Source organism: Oryx dammah, unplaced genomic scaffold, assembly GCF_014754425.2.
Source record: "Oryx dammah isolate SB20612 unplaced genomic scaffold, SCBI_Odam_1.1 HiC_scaffold_8, whole genome shotgun sequence".
NCBI lineage: Eukaryota > Metazoa > Chordata > Mammalia > Artiodactyla > Bovidae > Oryx > Oryx dammah.
Window position 1 is genome coordinate 46982087 of NW_024070192.1, and position 19885 is coordinate 47001971.

General features: G+C 38.8%; 1 protein-coding gene across 1 annotated transcript in view; it reads right to left on the reverse strand.

Annotated features, from left to right (window-relative positions):
• Nucleotides 1–1328: 1328 nt before the first annotated feature.
• The window catches only part of CCT6B (chaperonin containing TCP1 subunit 6B), a 26343-nt gene continuing 7786 nt past the window's right edge, over nt 1329–19885 (reverse strand). The window contains 7 exon segments of the mRNA XM_040244464.1: nt 1329–4447; nt 4946–5018; nt 6916–7018; nt 8878–9011; nt 15861–16008; nt 16535–16631; nt 17138–17235. Coding sequence (XP_040100398.1) covers nt 4375–4447; nt 4946–5018; nt 6916–7018; nt 8878–9011; nt 15861–16008; nt 16535–16631; nt 17138–17235 — 726 coding nt within the window. The 3' untranslated portion in view covers nt 1329–4374.

Consider the following 19885-nt stretch of genomic DNA (forward strand, 5'->3'; position numbering starts at 1 on the left):
TAGAATCAACAAACATGATCAAACATCACAATCAAAAAGGATTTATCTCAGGAATACAAGAATAGTTTAACATTAGGAAACTTATTAAACAAGCAGGCTTGCTTAGTGACAAAACCATGCAACAGAAGCACAGGACATGCCCCAAACAATAAACAATGGTGGCATGAGAGCCACACATCCTGCCCCGTGAGCTCAGCAAGTTCATGATCCCTAGGACATGCTCTCTGCACACATGAAAAGCAGTGATTTGTGGACTAGTTTGACAGTGTAGGAACAAAAAAACTTCCCTGCTCAACCTGGAGGAGGAACTGATGATGGAAGCATGACATCTACTCAAGAAAGACAAAGAAGTTCTTCTCCCCTTCCCCACTTTTCCTTTGATTATAAAACTGTAGCCCAGTGAGTTCCCAGGGTGTGGCATTTCTCACCTGCCCGCTTGTAAGCCTCACAAGTGTCCTAATAAATCACTTATCTATCAAAAAAAAAAAGAAAGAAAACAACTCAAAGCATGAAGAAAATAATTCGATAAAATTCAACAATCACGTTCTTAAAAAACCTCTTATCAAAACAGAAATACAAAGGAATAGTCTTAACTTTACACAGCTGACTACCCGCCAAGATTTCACAGCAAAAACAAAACGAACAAAAAACAGTAAAATGCTAGAAACATCCCCTTTAAATGCAAGAACAGGATAAACATAATTGCCATCATTGCCTCTGTTCAATATTATACAAAGGTCTTAGGCAGCTCAATAAAACAGGAAAATAGTAGAGATAATACAAGAAGTGGAAAAGAAAAAAGAACTAACCTGTTATGATCAACCCAGGTAATCCAAAATAAACTACAAACAAACTATTGCACTAATAAGACAGTTCAGTAAGGTTATGAAATACAAAAGCCAATATATTAAAGCCCACAGAAGGCCCATAGTACAGCAATGTACAATTAAAAATATAAATTTTATAAAAGATGGTATTTATAATAGCTTTAAAAAATATATAGGAATAAATTTAACCAAAGATGTAATGCATTTTTATAGGAAACACTTAGAGCTTCATGAAAACATTTACTAAAATTAAAAAAAAAAAAAAAAACAAATGAAGCAGTTAGTAAGATACAAAATGATATAAAATATTTATGAGTAGGAAGAATACATATATTTCTACCTGATATAAAGTCATTGAAATTCTAAAATTCTAATCAAAACATACAACATATAACAAGCTGATCCTAAAAGAGGGAAAACAGATCTAGGAATAGCCAAAACAATTTTGAAGAAAATAAAGAAGGGATTGGTAAACTCATCCTACCACACATCAAGACTTTCTATAAAGTTTTAAGAATTAAAACAATGTGGTATTGATATAATAACAATTACTAGACCAATGGAACAAAATATTTAAATGAGAAACAAAAACCCAAGTAAAGATGGAATGCAAAGGACACTGGTATATACTCACAAATCAGCAAGTGTAAGAACACTTGGTTAACAATATGGGGCGGGGGGGACAAATGGATCCATAACATATACCAAAGAATACAAAAATAAATTCCAGATGAATTAAAAGCCTAAATGTGATTAAACTTTTAAAACTGATGAAATATAAGAAAACATTAGGAAGCAGTAAAGAATTTTTTGTAGAAGCACAATAAATATAAACTAAAAAGAAAAAATGATAAATTTCAGTATATAAAAGCATATGTACCAAATTCTTTTGTATACTTTTCAAAAGTGAAAAAGTTTCAATCTGGGAGAAAATATTGTGAAATATAGATAGATAGATAATCTAATTCCAGAAAAACAAATCCAAAAAAATAAAATGGGCAACAATATGAATAGATAACATTATAGAACTGAAAATGGTCAAAATATTCATGAAAATATGTTCAATTTCACTAGTAATCAAGGCAATTGCTGTTACAAGGGGATATAATTTTATATTCTTCAGACTGGCAAAAATTTGAAGCTTAAAAATACCCAGACTTGGCAAGGTTGTAGGGACATGGAACTAAACAGGGGAGAATGTAAACTGGTATAACCACTTAGTAAATGTAAAGATGAAGAGCTCTAAACCCCAGCTCCATTTCTAGGTATAATCTCTACAAACACTCTCACATGTGTGTCCAAGGAGACATGTAGATAAAAATTCAATGCTATGATGTTTAAATGATGTAAAATTGCTGCTGTTGCTTAGTCACTAAGTCGTGTCCAACTCTTTTGCAACCCCATGGACTCTAGACCACCAAGCCCCTCAATCCATGGGATTTCTCAGGCAAGAATACTGGAGGGAGTTGCCATTTCCTCCTCCAGGGAATCTTCAGGACCCAGGGGTAGAACCTTTGTCTCCTTCATTGCAGGCAGGATTCTTTACCACTGAGCTACCAGGGAAGCCCTGATGTAAAATTAGAAATAATCAAAAGGCCCATTGATGTATAAATACACTATAGTACAGACATACACTGGAATACTCAGAAACAGCTAAAAATGAAGTGAATGGATGAATGAACACATAGATTTCAAGTGTAGCTATTAACTCGGAAAGATACTGACAACACATTAAGTGAGGGAGAAAAACAGACTATAGGACTACATGCTTTCAAGTGAGGCATCAAATGGTTAAACGAACTCTGCCCCACATGCACTAACAGGCCAACATCCCATTAATGCACCTGCCATATTTTAATCTCATCAACTTGCATCCATGGATAGACATTAACTAAAAAATAACAACTACGATATATTAATTCTAGTATTTTGAATAAGAAAGAGATTGCAATAATACTGATACAGAATAGCTATATTCAAAGCCAAAAAAAAATTTCCCAGCATTGGTGCCAACAATCCCAACCTTTCCAGATGAAACTTGTTCTATCTAATCATCCAGTCAGAGAGCTACCAGAACTATTAATAGAACAGTGATGTAAGTTACTGGTCATACACACCAAAGAGCAAGGTAAAATCTAATAAAACTATACTTAGAATAAACTTTCAGGGATCAGTAAAGCAAAGCTATACTCACAAAGTGATGTCATGTTTATTAGCGGAAAGAGTGGCAGCAGGAAGTTACTGGAGGAATTTTAAGAGCACAAAACATTTTTCTCTGAGACTCTGACAAATTGGAAATTGACTTGAGTGCTCTAAAACCTATGCTCCATATTTTCTTCATTAAAAGTTGCCCAAAGGCTGCAAGAATCAGAATAGATTATATTTTAGGGAAACTGCAATAGCATATTAAAGGAAAATTGTTTCCTCTACTCACAACATTTGAAACCAAATGTGTGGGGGTTTTCCCACACCAACTAATTCTCTAGCTCTCCAGACACAACTGAGTGTCCTACAATTCAATTCTGATACTAACTACCAAGACTTGGCAGTGACTCCACAGGTTAAGGGCTCAGTTCCACAATATCACCCCCTACCTCAGACACCAATCAACAAGCAGTGGGTCCACGTTACTCACACCTCTGTCCAACTTCTGTTCCCATAATCCCCTCCATCTCAGGGCTGATAATTTGCTATGGCAGCTCACAAAACTGGGGGAAACACCTACTTACACTTACCAGTTTATTACAAAGGATATTACAAAGAATATAAACAGCCAGATGCAGAAGTATATATGGCGTGGTCCATAAGCGTCCTGAGTACAGCAGCTTGGTCTTCATGGAGGTGGCATGCACCACCCTTCCAGCACACGGATATTCTCACTAACCTCTCCAAAAGCTCTTTATGAGGCTCTCCAAACCCCACAGTTTAGGGATTAGTCTATAGAAGCTTCATCATGTAGGTGTAATTGATTAGTAACTCAATCTCTAGCCCCTTTCCCTTACCTCCCAGGGCAATGAGGCTTAAAGTCCTAACCCTCTGATCACAGGGTTGGTTCCTCTGGTAACCAGCCCCCAGCCTGAAGCTATCTAGACGGCCATCAAGACTCACCTTACTAGCACACAAAAAGCACTCTTATGAATTCCAGAGATTTCAAGGGTCTTAGAAGATCTTAGGAACCAGGGACCAAGACTAAATATTATAATAAAAAATGTTCCCATCACCCCCATTACTCAGGAAATTACAAAGGTTTTAGCAGATCTTGTGCCAGGAACCAGGGATAAAGACCAAATATGTTTTTCTTGTTATATCAAAATATCCTACATACAATAAAGGGTAGGGAGTTAGAACTTCTAAGGGAAAACTATTTTCATCAATACTTCTTTCCTGTGAAAATATTTCTTATGTTCTTTATACCTTGATGAATAAGACCAACAAATATAAACTGCATTTATTGTGTAAAAATTAAGAATGGCTCAGGCTCCATAATGGGAATTGGATGTAAGATGTGCTAAGTCTCAGCTTCTAGAAGAGTTGATTTTGAAGTCAGTCATCCTTTGAGAGAAGACATACCAGCTCGCATAATTTCGTCAACCAGGAGAATGTTGGTGGCAATCACAGTGCTGAGGGAAAAGATGACAGGGTGAGTAAAGCTCACCAACTCACTCTTACCTTTCCCCCCAGAAATCTCCAGCTACTAAAGGCACTTTGTTCTGCAATGATGTTGGTGTGAGATAAGACAAAGACATTATAAATAAAGACTCTTGTATTATAATTCCATCTCCTTTGCTGATAAAGTAGAAGCCTAATCTTATATTCCAGCAAAACTGAACTCATTTTTAGCACATCATTTGATTTTTTTCCCACTATGCATGTGGTACTATTTCAGTAAACTTCCTTCCTTTCCCTCTCAAATAAACAGTAATATTAACATTTCCTATAACTTCCACAGTTAGAACTAAAATGTAAAAGGGACTGGAAAATGACAGAAGCTAGTTTTTATAACTGGATACCGTGCCTTTCACCATTTTCCACTGTAGCATGGCAAAAATAATAGAAAAGTCTTAATGTTAACAATTACGTCCCTAAAAGTCTTTCTCTTCTTATTAACACGAACTTACCAAGCGTGAAGAAGCTGTTTTTTCACACAATAGTTATCCCACACTCCTGCATCTGCTGCTACCATCGGCTCACCTGCAAAGCGAAAACGGTTTCAATACTACAGTCCTGACACATTCTGTTAACGCTGACTACATATTCTAACAGTATCTCATATACCGCCAAAACTGCTATTGCCAGGGTCACCAATGGCCTCCATGGTGCCGAACCCAAAAGTCGAGTCTCAGGCCTCATCTATCGGCAGCACTTAGCAGAGCCCACTGCAGCCTCCTCACTGCTCTTTCTTCACTTGTCTTTCAGGATACCACACTTGCCTGGTGTCTCTCCTCTGCACTAGTGGCTCCTTTACTGTCTGCTTTGCTGGTTCTTCCTCTTCCTCCTGAGCTCTTAATGCTGGAATACCCAAAGGCTCAGTCCTAGATACTTTTCTTCTCTCTCTATACTCACTCCCTAGGAGATCTCACCCAATCTACTGGATTGAAAACACATACACTCTGGGACTTCCCTGGTGGTCCAGTGGATAGGAATCTGCCTTGCAGGTGACAGGGAGCTGATCCCTGGTCGGAGAACTAAGATCCCACATGCCACGGAGCAACTAAGACTGACTGCCACAATGAAAGATCTCACGTGGTGCAACCAAGACCCAAATTAAACAAAAGATCTAATGTTAAATACACACACACACAATCTGACGACTCCCAAGTTTTCATCTCCAATCTGGGCCACCTTCCTGAGCTTCAACTGTCTATTTTAAAGTCAACAGATAACCTCAAACTTAGCCTTGTCGGAACTCAACGCTGACCTCTAGCTACAACCTGCTCCACACAGTCTTCTCCAAAGCAGCCAACGCCAATGGCAATTCCTTTCAGTTCAGTTGACTCCTCACCACAGAATAGCAAGAGTGATCCTTTTAAATACATTCAGACCATGTCACACCTTTGCTCAAAATTGCTCCCTGTTTCACCACAGAAAGTCAAACTCTGCACACTGGTGCACACATCCTCTTGTGATCTGACCTTCTATCACCTCTCTCATCTCCCATCTCCTCCTCAAAAAACACCAGACACTGGCTTTCCCACCGGCTATTCCCTCTGCCTAGGACATTCTTTCCCTAGTTCCCACGTAGCTAATTTCCTAATTTTCTTTGAATTTATTCAATAGGCATTCTCACTGAGGCTACTCTGATCACTCTCTTTAAATTAAAACACCCTCTCCATGCTTCTGTTCTAGGATTCACAATCATCCTTATACTGTTCCTTTATTTTTGTCATATAATTTATTGCCTTTAAAAATGTTAAAGGTATTTACTTATTAAGGTTATCATTTACTGCCTATCTTTTCCTGCTGCAACATAAGCTCACAAGGACAGGGACTTTTGTCTATTTTTGTTCTGTGTGAATCCCTGGTCAAATAACAAGCACTCAATAACTATTGCTTAAATAAATGAATATCTGCTTTTAAGAAGTTCAAAAGTGAACTAAAGGCACCCATTCTTTAAATATAAAAATCAGGGCTTCCCTGGTGGCTCAGTGGTAAAGAATCTGCCTGCCAATGCAGGAGACACAGGTTCCCTGCATCCGGGAAGATCTCACATGCCTCAGAACAGCTAAGCTTGTGAGCCATAACTATTGAGTTTGTGGTCTCAAGCCTGGAAGCCCCAACTACTGAGCCCATGTGTTTCAGCTACTGAAGACTGAAAGCCCTAGGGCCTGTGCTCTGCAACAAGAGAAGCCACTACAATGAGAAGACCAGGTACCACCAAAAGCAAGCAGCCCCTGCTCTTCACAACTAGAGGGGAAAAAAAAAGCACTCGCAGCAACGAAGATCCAGTACAGCCAAAAATAAATAAATATAATTTTTTTTAATATACAAAAGTCATCCAAACCTCCACATCCCCCCTTACTATAAATTCTGGGTCACTGTAGCATAACCTCTTTTTTATGAAGCAGCTAAGTTTTCCTCACTGTCTTACCTGTGTTCAGATCTATGCCAACAGGTTGTTTTGAATCTGAATGCTCAGCCTGAACTTTTACTAGTGTTTCCTGCAGGTCATAACCAGAATTCTGAGCAAGAACCTGTACAAATAAAAATAATAATAAATATATGGATAGAATGTCTTCATATATATTAGAATATCAGATAAAACATAAGGCACTGCTTTCCAGTCTTGTGAAAACACACCCATAATGTAGTAATTATCACCTTTTGAAGAATTTCATTCTTAATGTAAATTTAATTATTTTGTGTACCTAGTAATTATTATATTCACTTCAACATTTCCCCTATGTACATCACACTAAATTCTGAAGACATTAGAGTTTCCCCAACCCCAGTCTGCTAAATTAATGTCCCTCTGTTAAGGACTAAACCATCCACCCTGGACAGGCATAAAAATAACCACTTGCATAAGTTGTTTCACAACAGGAGGTCCTGACAGAGAACAGGCAACTGACAAGGTGCCTCCAAGACCAATCAGAAGACTCTGGGAGGGGCCAAAAAGAGGGACCACACCAGCCCACAATATGTCCTGACAACCTCCCAGAAACTCTCCATCTTGACTGAGAGATGTGCACGCCCACCAGGAAAGGGCCCTGGGCTGGACCAAATAGGAGCACAAGCAAGATGACTGGCCTCAGACAACCTGGAAACTAACCCTGCACCAGAAAGCCGAGACTGAGTCAAGAGGAAGAGCAGCTCTCCCAGGCTCCCATACTCTGCCTTCCGCTTGACCACTCCTTCCCAATGTAGTCTTCTGCTTTGTCAGTGCATGTGTCTCCTCAGACAACTCGTTTCCCAGTACTAGACAAGGGCCGTTGACGGGGTCCGTCTCCATAACAACTCCTTGCAAAAGATTTTTTTTTTAATGGAAAGAAGTAGGAAGGTATTGTTGTTTGCTTGGTCCCTCTAGCCACACGTTTTCTGGTTTTTCCTGAGCATCTGCTAAAGGAAATCTGCTTATTTGTAACATATCTGTGCCTTTTGTTCACATGAGGAGTCATGACTTCTAGCAACAGAGATGGAGATACCTGCACTGCAAGCCAAGTTCATTCCCAAGTGGTCCTAAACCAACAGCAGGTGAGTAGAAAGGTACCACTCAGTGTATACTCAAATTTACCAATGTGTAGCAACTACTACTGACTTTGCCTCTTCAGAGAAAGAAAACTATGGATATCTAATTCACAAAAATTCAACAAATTATGAATAATTTTAAAGCAGTTATCAAAGAGATTTTGCTAGTATTTTAGTAAGATGTTTTAAGTCATGGTAAAGGAAATGGCAATCCACTCCAGCACTCTTGCCTGGAAAATCCCATGGAGAGAGGAGCCTGATAGGCTACAGTCCATGGGGTTGCAAAGAGTCGGACATGACTGAGCAATTTCACTTTCAATAGTATATTTGAAATAGTTTTCTGTGTTTCCAAGTGGTTCACAAACAGATTAAGGCAAAGGGGAAAAAAATGGTAGTTCTCCATCCTTCTGTTGACACTTAGGAGAAAAAAGCCTGGTTTCTCTCCTTTTCTAATACTGTATTTGGAAGTGCTAAACAGCCAAAAGTTCTCACTTCCCATAATTCAAAGTGCTCGTACTTTGGATACCACCAACAAAATAAAGATCTACTCAAAATCTAGTTAAATTTTACATTCTAAACTTCTTCATTATGATTAATCATGAAGTATTTTTGAAAGAAATTTTTGGAGTTAACTTCAAATTTTGGAGCTCAGAGACAGAAGCAAAGTAGCAATTTAGCCATTTCATGAAACTCCTACAAGTATTCAGAGCTGTTAAGCTAAAAACTTCGCTGCTTCATCTAAGACTATGTAGGGAAATACAAGTAAACACCTGTCTTTCTACTCTACTGTGATACCTAATATGGGCAATTTCATTAGACATGTTATGTCCAACCAATTATTCTTTGGCCATTAGGATAGTTGTACCTTAGGGATAATGAGTAAAGCATCAGCAAAAGCCTGGACTCCAAGACGAGCTCTTCCTTGTATCGTGTGCTTGTATGTAACTAGAGCTTCAGCTATTGCCACTTCAACGGCACCTGCTCCTGGAACAACACAACCTATTGGGGGAAAAAATGACTGGCAAGACATACCACACAGAAGAAACAGAGAGAAATGCAACTAGATATTCAAGGTCTATTATCTTGCCTGCATCTAAAATGTATTTAAATACAGAGAGAAATAAAATAAGTCACACAGCTCGGTGATTACTCAGATGTCTTATGAAACATCCTAAAGTTATACATCATTAAGTACTTAAGCACAGTACAGATGTGCTATGCCAAAGCCTTTGACTATGTGGATCACAACAAACTGGAAAATTCTTCAAGAGAAGGGAATATCAGACCACCTGACCTGCCTCCAGAGAAATCTGTATGCAGGTCAGGAAACCACACTTAGAACTGGACATGGAACAACAGACTGCTTCCAAATCGGGAAAGGAGTACATCAAGGCTGTGCATTGTCACCCTGCTTATTTAACTTATATGCAGAGTACACCATGAGAAATGCCAGGCTGGATGAAGCACAAGCTGTAATCAAGATTGCCAGGAGAAATATCAGTAACCTCAGATACACAGATGACACCACTCTTATGGCAAAAAGTAATGAAGAAATAAAGAGCCTCTTGATGAAAGTGAAAGACGAGAGTGAAAAAGTTGGCTTAAAGCTCAACATTCAGAAAACTAAGATCATGGCATCTGGTCCCATCACTCCATGGCAAATAGATGGGAAACAGTGGCTGACTTTATTTTGGGGGGCTCCAAAATCACTGCAGATGGTGACTGCAGCCATGAAATTAAAAGACGCTTATTCCTTGGAAGAAAAGTTATGACCAACGTAGACAGCATATTAAAAAGCAGAGAGATTACTTTGCCAACAAACGTCCGTCTAGTCAAAGCTATGGTTTTTCCAGTGGTCATGTATGGATGCAAGAGTTGGACTATAAAGAAAGCTGAGTGCCAAAGACTTGATGCTTTTGAACTGTGGTGTTGGAGAAGACTCTTGAGAGTCCCTGGGACTGCAAGGAGATTCAACCAGTCAATCCTAAAGGAAATCAGTCCTGAATATTCATTGGAAGGACTGATGCTGAAGCTGAAGCTCCACTACTTTGGCTACCTGATTAGAAGAACTGACTCATTGGAAAAGACCCTGATGCTGGGAAAGATTGAAGGCAGGAGGAGAAGGGGACTACAGAGGATGAGATGGTTAGAAGGCATCACCAACTCAATGGATTTGAGTCTGAATAAACTCCAGGAGTTGGTGATGGACAGGGAGGCCTGGCGTGCTGCAGTTCATGGGGTCGCAAAGAGTCGGACATGACTGAGTGACTGAACTGAATTGAACAGGTAACAGCTGGCTACAAACAGCTTATTTCATTGTTTATAAAAGCAGACATACCTTCATCCTTCTCCTTTATAACTACACTTAAAATGTAGTTACTTAAAATTTAGTGTTGCAGACAACTAATAACAGCATTTGATTTGAAAAAAAATGGTAGGCCAACATAAACTGGCCATGGTTTTTGGTATGCAATTCTCAGAACTCAAGGAAGTATTTGCTTCCTTGTATAAGCAGACCCAAACTGTTTGAGAAAAAAATTAGGTGTTATTATTCTAAGGCAAAAGCTCTGGTTAAACACATCAATTTTCAATTGAGGATATAACTCTTACACCTGCTGGTATGGTTTTATAAAGTTTATTTACTCTTCTTTGAATTAGTAAACTTGCTTTGGAATCATCCATGTTTAAAGTAATAAACACAGAGAATCTCTCCTTTTATCCTACATCATTCTTTAATTACACCCCCTTTCTCTGCTTCATTGTACAACATAACTGCTCAAGAGAATTGTCTACCCACAAGGTAATTACAGCCTCACCTCCCATTCACACTTTCTAAAAGCTCCTTGTTAAATACTGAATAAACACGAAAGAGTATTTACATGTATAAGGTATAAAGAATAAATATACAAATAAATGTACCCATGTACCTACCACCCAGTTTTAGAAACAGAACATTACCAGTAGCTTTGAAAACTTCCCAGATCCCATTCTCCTGTAAAAACACAACATACCAATAAGTGTGGGAAGTTACTAAAGCAGTAACTGAAGAGAAGTTTACATCACTAAACATCCATATTAGAAAAGCACAAAGGTCTCAAACCAATGAAGAACAAATGAAAACTAATGTAAGCAGAAGAAGGAAAATAGTAAAGATCAAAGTGGAAATCAATGAAATAAAAATGATCCATGAAATGAAATGAGAGCAGTGTAGAAATCTGTCTCTACAGATTCTACAGATATTAAAGGGATAATAAAGTAATATTACAAACAACTTAATGCCAGTAAATTTGAAAACAAAGATCAGGGGTTAGCAAACTTTCTGCAAAAGGCCAGGTAATGAATATTTTAGGCTCTGTAGGCCATGCCATCTCTTCTGCAACTATTCGATTCTGCTAGCATAGCACAAAGTCACAGACAATACATAAACAAATGGGGGCATCTATGTTCCAATATAATTTTATCTACCAAAAATAGGCAGCAAATCAGATTTAGTTCATGGCAGTATGATCTTAACTTTTAGATGAAGTGGACAAATTTCTTGAAGGACACAAAGTACTAAAGCTCACTCAAGAAAAACAGACAACCTGAATAGTCCTGTATCTATAAAAGAGATTGAATTTGTGGTTAAAATCTTCCCATGAAGAAAACTCTGGGGCTTCCCTGGTGGTTCAGTGGTGAAGAGTCTGCCTGCCAATGCAGACGAGGGGATAGGGAATTCCCTGGCAGTCCAGTGTTTAGGACTTTGGTCACGGGTTCAATTCCTGTTGGGGAACTAAGATCCCTCAAGTCACAAGCTGTGGCCAAGAAAAAAAAAAAAAGAATGGATAAATAAAATGTGGTATATATCTACAATAGAATATTATTCAGCCTTAAAAGGAAGGAAATTTTGAAACATTTTATTAATATAACATGGATGAACCCTGAAGACATTATAACTCAGCGAAATAGCCACTGACAAAAGGACAAAAACTATATGATTCCATTCATATGAAGTACATAGAACAGTCAGATTCATAAAGACAGAATGTAGAATGGTAGTATCCAGGGGTTGGGGGAGAAAAGAATGGAAAGTTATTGTGGGTACAGAGTTTCAGTTTTGCAAGATGAAAGATGTTCTGTGATAGATGGTGGTAGAGACTGCACAAACCGAAGACTGAGTTCTAAAAGAAAAATGTTGCGACCTTGGGTAGATAAAAGATTTTTTAGATATCACCCAAAAGCATAATCCATGAAAGGAAAACTGATAAATTACACTTCATCAAAATTAAGAATTCTTCTTTGAAATACACTGTTAAGAGAATAACAGAACAAACTACAGAGTAGCAGAAAATATTTACAGATCATATATCTGAAAAGGTATTTGTATCCAGAATATACAAAGAACTCTCAAGCTCAACAATAAGAAAACAAACAACCCAATTTTTAAAAGGGCAAAAGATTTGAACAGAAACTTCACCAAAGATATGGATAGCAAGTAAGCACATGAAAAGATGCTTAACATCAATGATCATTAAGAAAATGCAAATTAAAATTACAGTTTGGTTTTTTAAATTTTAGAATGGCTAAAGTTAACATGACTGACCAACCCAGTACTATTGGTAAGGATGCAGAACAACCAACAGGAATCTAAAACAGTACATGACAAAACAGTTGAGCAATTTCTAAAAAGTTAAACATAGCATTGCTCTCCAAGGCAAATGAAAGCATCAGTTCAGCTCAGTTCAGTCGCTCAGTCGTGTCCGACTCTTTGCGACCCCATGAACTGCAGCACACCAGGCCTCCCTGTCCATCACCAACTCCCGGAGTTCACCCAAACTCATGTCCATCGAGCATATGTCCATACAAAGACTTGTACACAAATGTTCATAACAACTTTATTTGCTATAGCCAAGAACTGTAAACAACCAAATGTTCATCAATAGGTAAATTTGATTAAATAAACTGTAGTATATTAATATAATGGAATACTATCTAACAATAAAATGAACTCTGATCAATATAATAACATTAATTAATTTACAATAATTATGTTGAGTAAAAAAAGCCAAGCAAAAAAAAGAGAAGACATAGTGTATTATTCTACTCATACAAGATTCTAAAAAATGCAAACTAATCTATAGCAACAGAAAGCTGACTTCCTGTTGTACCCAGGAGGTTGCTTATGGGCTGGGTGACACAGGGAGAGGAGAAAGGAAGGATTACCAAAGGGCAATGAGGTAACTTTTCTGAGTGATAAATATATTCATTATCTTGACTGAGGGGACTGTTTCATGGCTGTATGCTTTAAACATGTGTAGTTCATAATATGTCAATTACCTAGATAAATTATTTCTTAAAAAACTAAGAGGTTGAAGTGATTTTTTTAAATAGTCCATTTTTCTTTGTATTCTAAAGCCTAAGAACCAGGTTGAACTACCAAGCCTTCATGCTGAATCATATGTTTATCTTCTTTAAAAAATACTACTAGCTTTCATCAAAAGTGACTGTAAGAAGTAGGCTCTCATACCAACTCCCATATTTTTTCAATTTAGGAACTGCTGTGCTTTCTCCTATTCAATAATGAAAACTATATAGCTGATTGTATCTCTATGTTCTGGCAGATTAAATATTACAGTGACTATTATGTTTGCTATATCCATATTCTATTTTCCTAGGTTCTAATTTTCCATCTCAGCTTCTATTTTACCATTATTTCACATTTATGTTTTTGCTTATCAGACAGCTCTGATGTATTGTTTATAGAGTTACTCTATTTTTTGAGATACAATTCACATACCATAAAATTCAGCCTTTTACACTGGTGCAGTGGTTAAGACTCTACACTTCCGCCACAGGGGGCGTGGGCCCGATCCCTGGTTATGGAATCCCAGATTCCGTGCTATGTGGCCAAAAAAAAAAAGTGCACTTCCCAGTAGTTTCCAGTATATTCACATGACTGTGCAACCATCACCATTCTAATCCCCAAATACTTTCCTAAAAATACCCTGTACCCACTAGCAATCATTGCCTATTTCCTCTTCCCCCAGTCCCTGACAATCACAACTACTAATCTACTTTTTATGGCTTTGCCTTTTCTGGAATCATATAACACACAGACTTTCGTGCCTAGATTCTTTTACATTATAGAATGTTTTCAAGGTTATCAATATTGTAGTATATATCAGTATTTATTCCTTTATAATACTCCATTGTATAGACATACCACATTTTATTTATCTATTCATCAGCTAATGGATATTTGGATTGTTTCCACTGGCTGGCTACTATGAACATTCATGTGTATTTTTGGTGTGCACATACATTTTTACTTCACTTGTATGCACACCTAAGAGCTGATGTGCTGGTCATAGAGTAACTCTACATTTAATCTTTGAGGAACTGCCTGTTTTCCAATAGTTTCCACCAGCAACGTATAAAGGTTCTCCACGTTTTCATCAATGTTCATTATTGTCCAGGTTTTTGATTACTGCCATCCTAATCACCATGAAACAGTATCTCTTGGTTGTCTTGATTTTCATTTCCCTAATGAATAATGATGTTGAGCATTTTTTCATGATGTGTTTACTATTCTCGCTTACACAGTATGTTATTGAATTCTCTAACCCTAACTCCTTTTAGAAGGAAGCTGGTAATAAATCAATAAATATTCTTTCCTAATCTTTCTTAAAATTATACTACACTGAGGAAATGGAATGGGTCCTAAGCTGTAAAAGCATTTTCATGGTTTTAAAAATAAATTTCTAAAAATAAAAAATACTACAATATTAAATCAGTTTTTTTCATTTAATAAATAGAAGTTATTAAAAAGGCAGCATACTTTTAAGAATATTTCAGTACGTCCCTGGTGGTCCAGTGGATAAGACTCTGCCTGCCAATGCAGGGACATGGGTTCCAACCCTGGGGCCGGGAAAGATTCCACATGCTACGAAGCAACTAAACCCATACGCCACTGAGTCTATGCTCTAGAGCCTGTGAGCCACAACTGCTGAGCCACAGCTACTGAAACCTGCAAGCTCTAGGGTCCATGTGCCACAACTACTGAACCTGTGCGCCTACAGCCTGTGTTCCACAACAGGAGAGGCCAACACAACGAGAAGCCCCGTGCACCACAGTGAAGAGTAGCCCCTGCTCGATACAACTAGACAAAGACCCAGCACAGTCAAAAAAATTTTTTTAATTAAATGAACTATAGAAAAGACTATCCTGAAGGAGAAAACTTCACTATAAACAGTCCTAAGTGAAATAAGAGAATTCAAAAGCAGAGACAGTACTTTGCCAACAAAGGTCCATCTAGTCAAGGCTATGGTTTTTCCTGTAGTCATGTATGGATGTGAGAGTTGGACTGTGAAGAAAGCTGAGCACTGAAGACTTGATGCCTTCGAACTGTGGTGTTGGAGAAGACTCTTGAGAGTCCCTTGGACTGCAAGGAGATCCAACCAGTCCATTCTAAAGGAGATCAGTCCTGGGTATTCTTTGGAAGGAATGATGCTAAAGCTGAAGCTCCAGTACTTTGGCCACCTCATGCGAAGAGTTGACTCATTGGAAGACTCTGATGCTGGGAGGGATTGGGGGCAGGAGGAGAAGGGGACGACAGAGGATGAGATGGCTGGATGGCATCACCAACTCAAAGGACATGAGTCTGAGTGAACTCCGGGAGTTGGTGATGGACAGGGAGGCCTGGCATGCTGCAATTCATGGGGTCGCAAAGAGTCGGACACGACTGAGCGACTGAACTGAACTGAACTGAACTGAATCATTCATATCTTTTAAAATACTATGCATCCCATAATAGATTATTACTACTTTAAAAATATGCGAGGTTCGTATCTATCGCAAAAAAGAACTTACCATCTTCAATGGCATTTTTGATGGCACGAAGTCCATCCCTTACAGCATCCTTGATTTGTGTGAGGGTATGCTTATTTGGTCCCTTAACCAACAAGGTGACAGAGCGAGGGTTAATGCAGTCCTCAATAAAAGTGTACTTTTCCTCACCCTAAAGGGTAATACAAGGAGATATAACTTCAATACGTAAAGCCATTATGAAATCAAGACCTAGTTGATACTATCAGAACCCAAACCTTATATGAATTTTTCTTATCAAGTATAACTAAATGTGGGCTTCCCTGATGGCTCAGCAGTAAAGAATCTGCCTGCAATGCAAGAGTTGCAGGCAGCACGGGTCCAATCCCTGGGCTGGGAAGATCCCCTGGAGGAAGGCATGGCAACCCACTCCAGTACTCCTGGAAAATCCCAGGGACGTTGGAGCCTGGCAGGCTGAGGTCCACAGGGTCACAAAGAGTCGGACACAACTGAAGCAACTGAGCACATCACATAGCATGAACCAAATATGCGTTAAAGCAGTTAAGTTATATTTGAACTATTAACAAACATTTAGAAAGGTAAACTGCAAAATCTATCCTGTGGATTCTCATAACATAAAATGTGAGTTTTAAAGTTTAGTTGTTTTTTTTTTTAAGTTTGCTGTTCACATTTTAACCACTGCCCACAGAAATACTCACTAATGTATACTCATATACAAGACCAGCATGTCCCAAGCAATCTACACTGAGGTCTTCAACAGAATTCACAGCCACTCCACCACAAGCAAGAGAGAGTCTGAAATTACATATATGACACCATAGTTTTGGTTATGAAAAATATACAGACTAATTTGTTAAAGGTGAAAAAGATAATCTAACACAGAAGACTGCATTGTCATTGTATTATTTTCAAATCTGTTTTAAGAAGATGAAAACCTTCTGAGGATCTCATGAGAAGAAGTTGAGATATATTAACAATCTTGATTTTTTAACACTTCCATTATTTACTGAAATTATGAACAAAATCTGAAATGTGTATGCTACTATTTGATGGTTGGATGGTATCACTGACTCAATGGACATGAGTTTGGGTAAACTCCAGGAGTTGGTGATGGACAGGGAGGCCTGGCGTGCTGCAGTCCACGAAGTCAAAAAGAGTTAGACATGACTGAGCAACTGAACTGAACTGAATGTTACTTTTTGTTCAACAACACTGACATAAAAGCTAAAAGGAATACAAACAGGATAATTTCAATTTAATCTATAAAAAAACTTAAGATACATAATTATCAGCAAGCTTACCTTTCCATGTTTCTTCTTTTTGCTCTACGAAGAGCTAAAATGCCATGTTTTGCAAGATCATCTAAGGAAAATGGATCAATTCCCTATAATCAAATTAGCATAAAAGTTATAAGCATGTTTTAAGCCAATAGTTCTCAAACTTTTTGGTCTCAACACTGCTTCACAATCTTAAGAATTAGTAAGAACCCAAAGAGCTTTCGTTTATGTGATCTGTATCTATAATACTTATCATAAGTTAAAATTATAATATGGGAAAAAAAAACAGGGGAAAAAAGATAGTGGAGTAGAAGGACGTGCACTCATCTTCTCCTGCGAGAACTCCAAAATTACAACTCACTGCTGAACAACCATCAACAGTAGAATGTGGGATCCCACCAAAAGAAGATACCCCATGTCCAAGGGCAAAGGCGAAGCCCCAGCAAGATGGTAGGAGGGGCAAAATCACATTTAGAATCAAACCCCATACCCACCAGAGATGCTCTGAGGGCTCAAATAAAACCGCTGTGCACACCAGGAGACCCCACAGAGACTGAGCCTGCCTCTGAGTGTTTGAGTGTCTCCTGCAGGGGTACAGGGCAGCAGTAGTCTGCCGCAGGGGCAGGGGCTCTGGGGGCAGCAGACCTGGGTATGGCATAAACACTCTTGGAAGAGATCACCATTAACCCCACCATAGAGCCGCCAGAACTTACACAGGACTGGGGATAAAGACTCTAGGAGGGCACAAACGAAACCCTGTGTGCACCAGAACCCAGGAGAAAGGAGCAATGACCCCACAAGAGACCGACTGAGACTTGCCCGGAGTGTCCAGGAGTCACCAGCAGAGGGATGGGTCAGCGGTGGTCTACTGCAGGGTGTGGACGGGAGTGCAGCAGAGCCTCCACCAGATCTTTTGAAGGAGATTTACCTTCATTACCATTATCTTTATTACCTCCACCACAGTTTGGCCTCAGGGAGGGAACACAGCCCCGCCCATCAACAGAAATTGGATTAAAGATTCTAGCATGGTCCCGCCCAGCAGAATAAGACCCAGTTTCCCCTTCAGTCTCTGCCATCAGGAATCTTCCATCCTTCTCCATCAGAGGGCAGACAGAATGAAAGCCACAATCACAGAAAACTAACCAAACTGATCACATGGACCACAGCCTTGTCTAACTCAATGAACTATGAGCCATGCCATGTAGGGCCACCCAAGATGGATGGGTCATGGTGGAGAGTGCTGACAAAACGTGGTCCACTGGAGAAGGGAATGGCAAACCATTTCAGTATGCTTGCCTTGACAATCGCATGAACAGTATGAAAAGGCAAAAAGATAAGACACTGAAAGATGAACTCCCCAGGTCAGTAGGTGTCCAATAGGCTACTGGAGATCAGTGGAGAAATAACTCGAGAAAGAATGAAATGACGGAGCCAAGGCAAAAACACCACCCAGCTGTGGATGTGACTCGGGATGGAAGTAAAGTCCGATGCTGTAAAAAGCAATGTTGCATAGGAACCTGGAATGTTAGGTCCATGAATCAAGGTAAATTAGAAGTAGTCAAACAGGAGATGACAAGAGAGAATATTGACATTTTAGGAATCAATGAACTAAAATGGACTGAAATGAGTGAATGTAACTCAGATGACCATGATATCTACTACCGTGGGCAAGAATCCCATAGAAGAAATGGAGTAGCCCTCATAGTTAACAGAAGAGTCCAAAATGCAGTACTTGGATGCAGTCTCAAAAACAAGAGGATGATCTCTGTTCTTTTCCGAGGCAAACCATTCAATATCACAGTAATCCAAGTCTATGCCCCAAACAGTAATGCCGAAGAAGCTGAAGTTGAATGGTTCTATGGAGACCTACAAGACCTTCTAGAACTAACACCCAAAAAGAGATGTCCTTTTCATTATAGGGGACTGGAATGCAAAAGTAGGAAGTCAAGAAACACCTGGACTAACAGGCAAATTTGGCCTTGTAGTACAAACTGAAGCAGGGCAAAGGCTGACAGGGTTTTGCCAAGAGAACACAGTGGTCATAGCAAACACCCTCTTCCAACAACACAAGAGAAGACTCTACACATGGACATCACCAGAGGGTCAATACCGAAATCAGATTGATTATATTCTTTGCAGCCAAAGATGGAGAAGCTCTGTACAGTCAGCAAAACAAGACCAGGAGTTGACTGTGGTTCAGATCATGTCCTTATTGCCACATTCAGACTTAAATTGAAGAAAGTAGGGAAAACCACTAGAACATTCAGGTATGGCCTAAATCAAATCCCTTACAATTATACAGTGGAAGTGACAGACAGATTCAAGAAATTAGATCTGATAGACAGAATGCCTGAAGAACTATGGACAGAGGTTCATGATATTGTACAGGAGGCAGTGATCAAGACCATCCCCAAGGAGAACAAATGCAAAAAGGCAAAATGGTTGTGTAAGGAGGTCTTACAAATAGCTGAAAAAAGAAGAGAAGTGAAAAGCAAAGGAGAAAAGGAAAAATTTACCCATTTGAATGCAAAGTTCCAAGGAATAGCAAGAAGAGATAAGAAAGCCTTCCTCAATGATCAATACAAAGAAATAGAGGAAAACAATAGAATGGGAAAGACTAGAGATCTCTTCAAGAAAATTAGAGATACCAAGGGGACATTTCACGCAAAGATGGGCACAATAAAGAACAGAAATGATATGGACCTAACAGAAGCAGAAGGTATTAAGAAGAGATGGCAAGAATACACAGAAGAACTATACAGAAAAGATCTT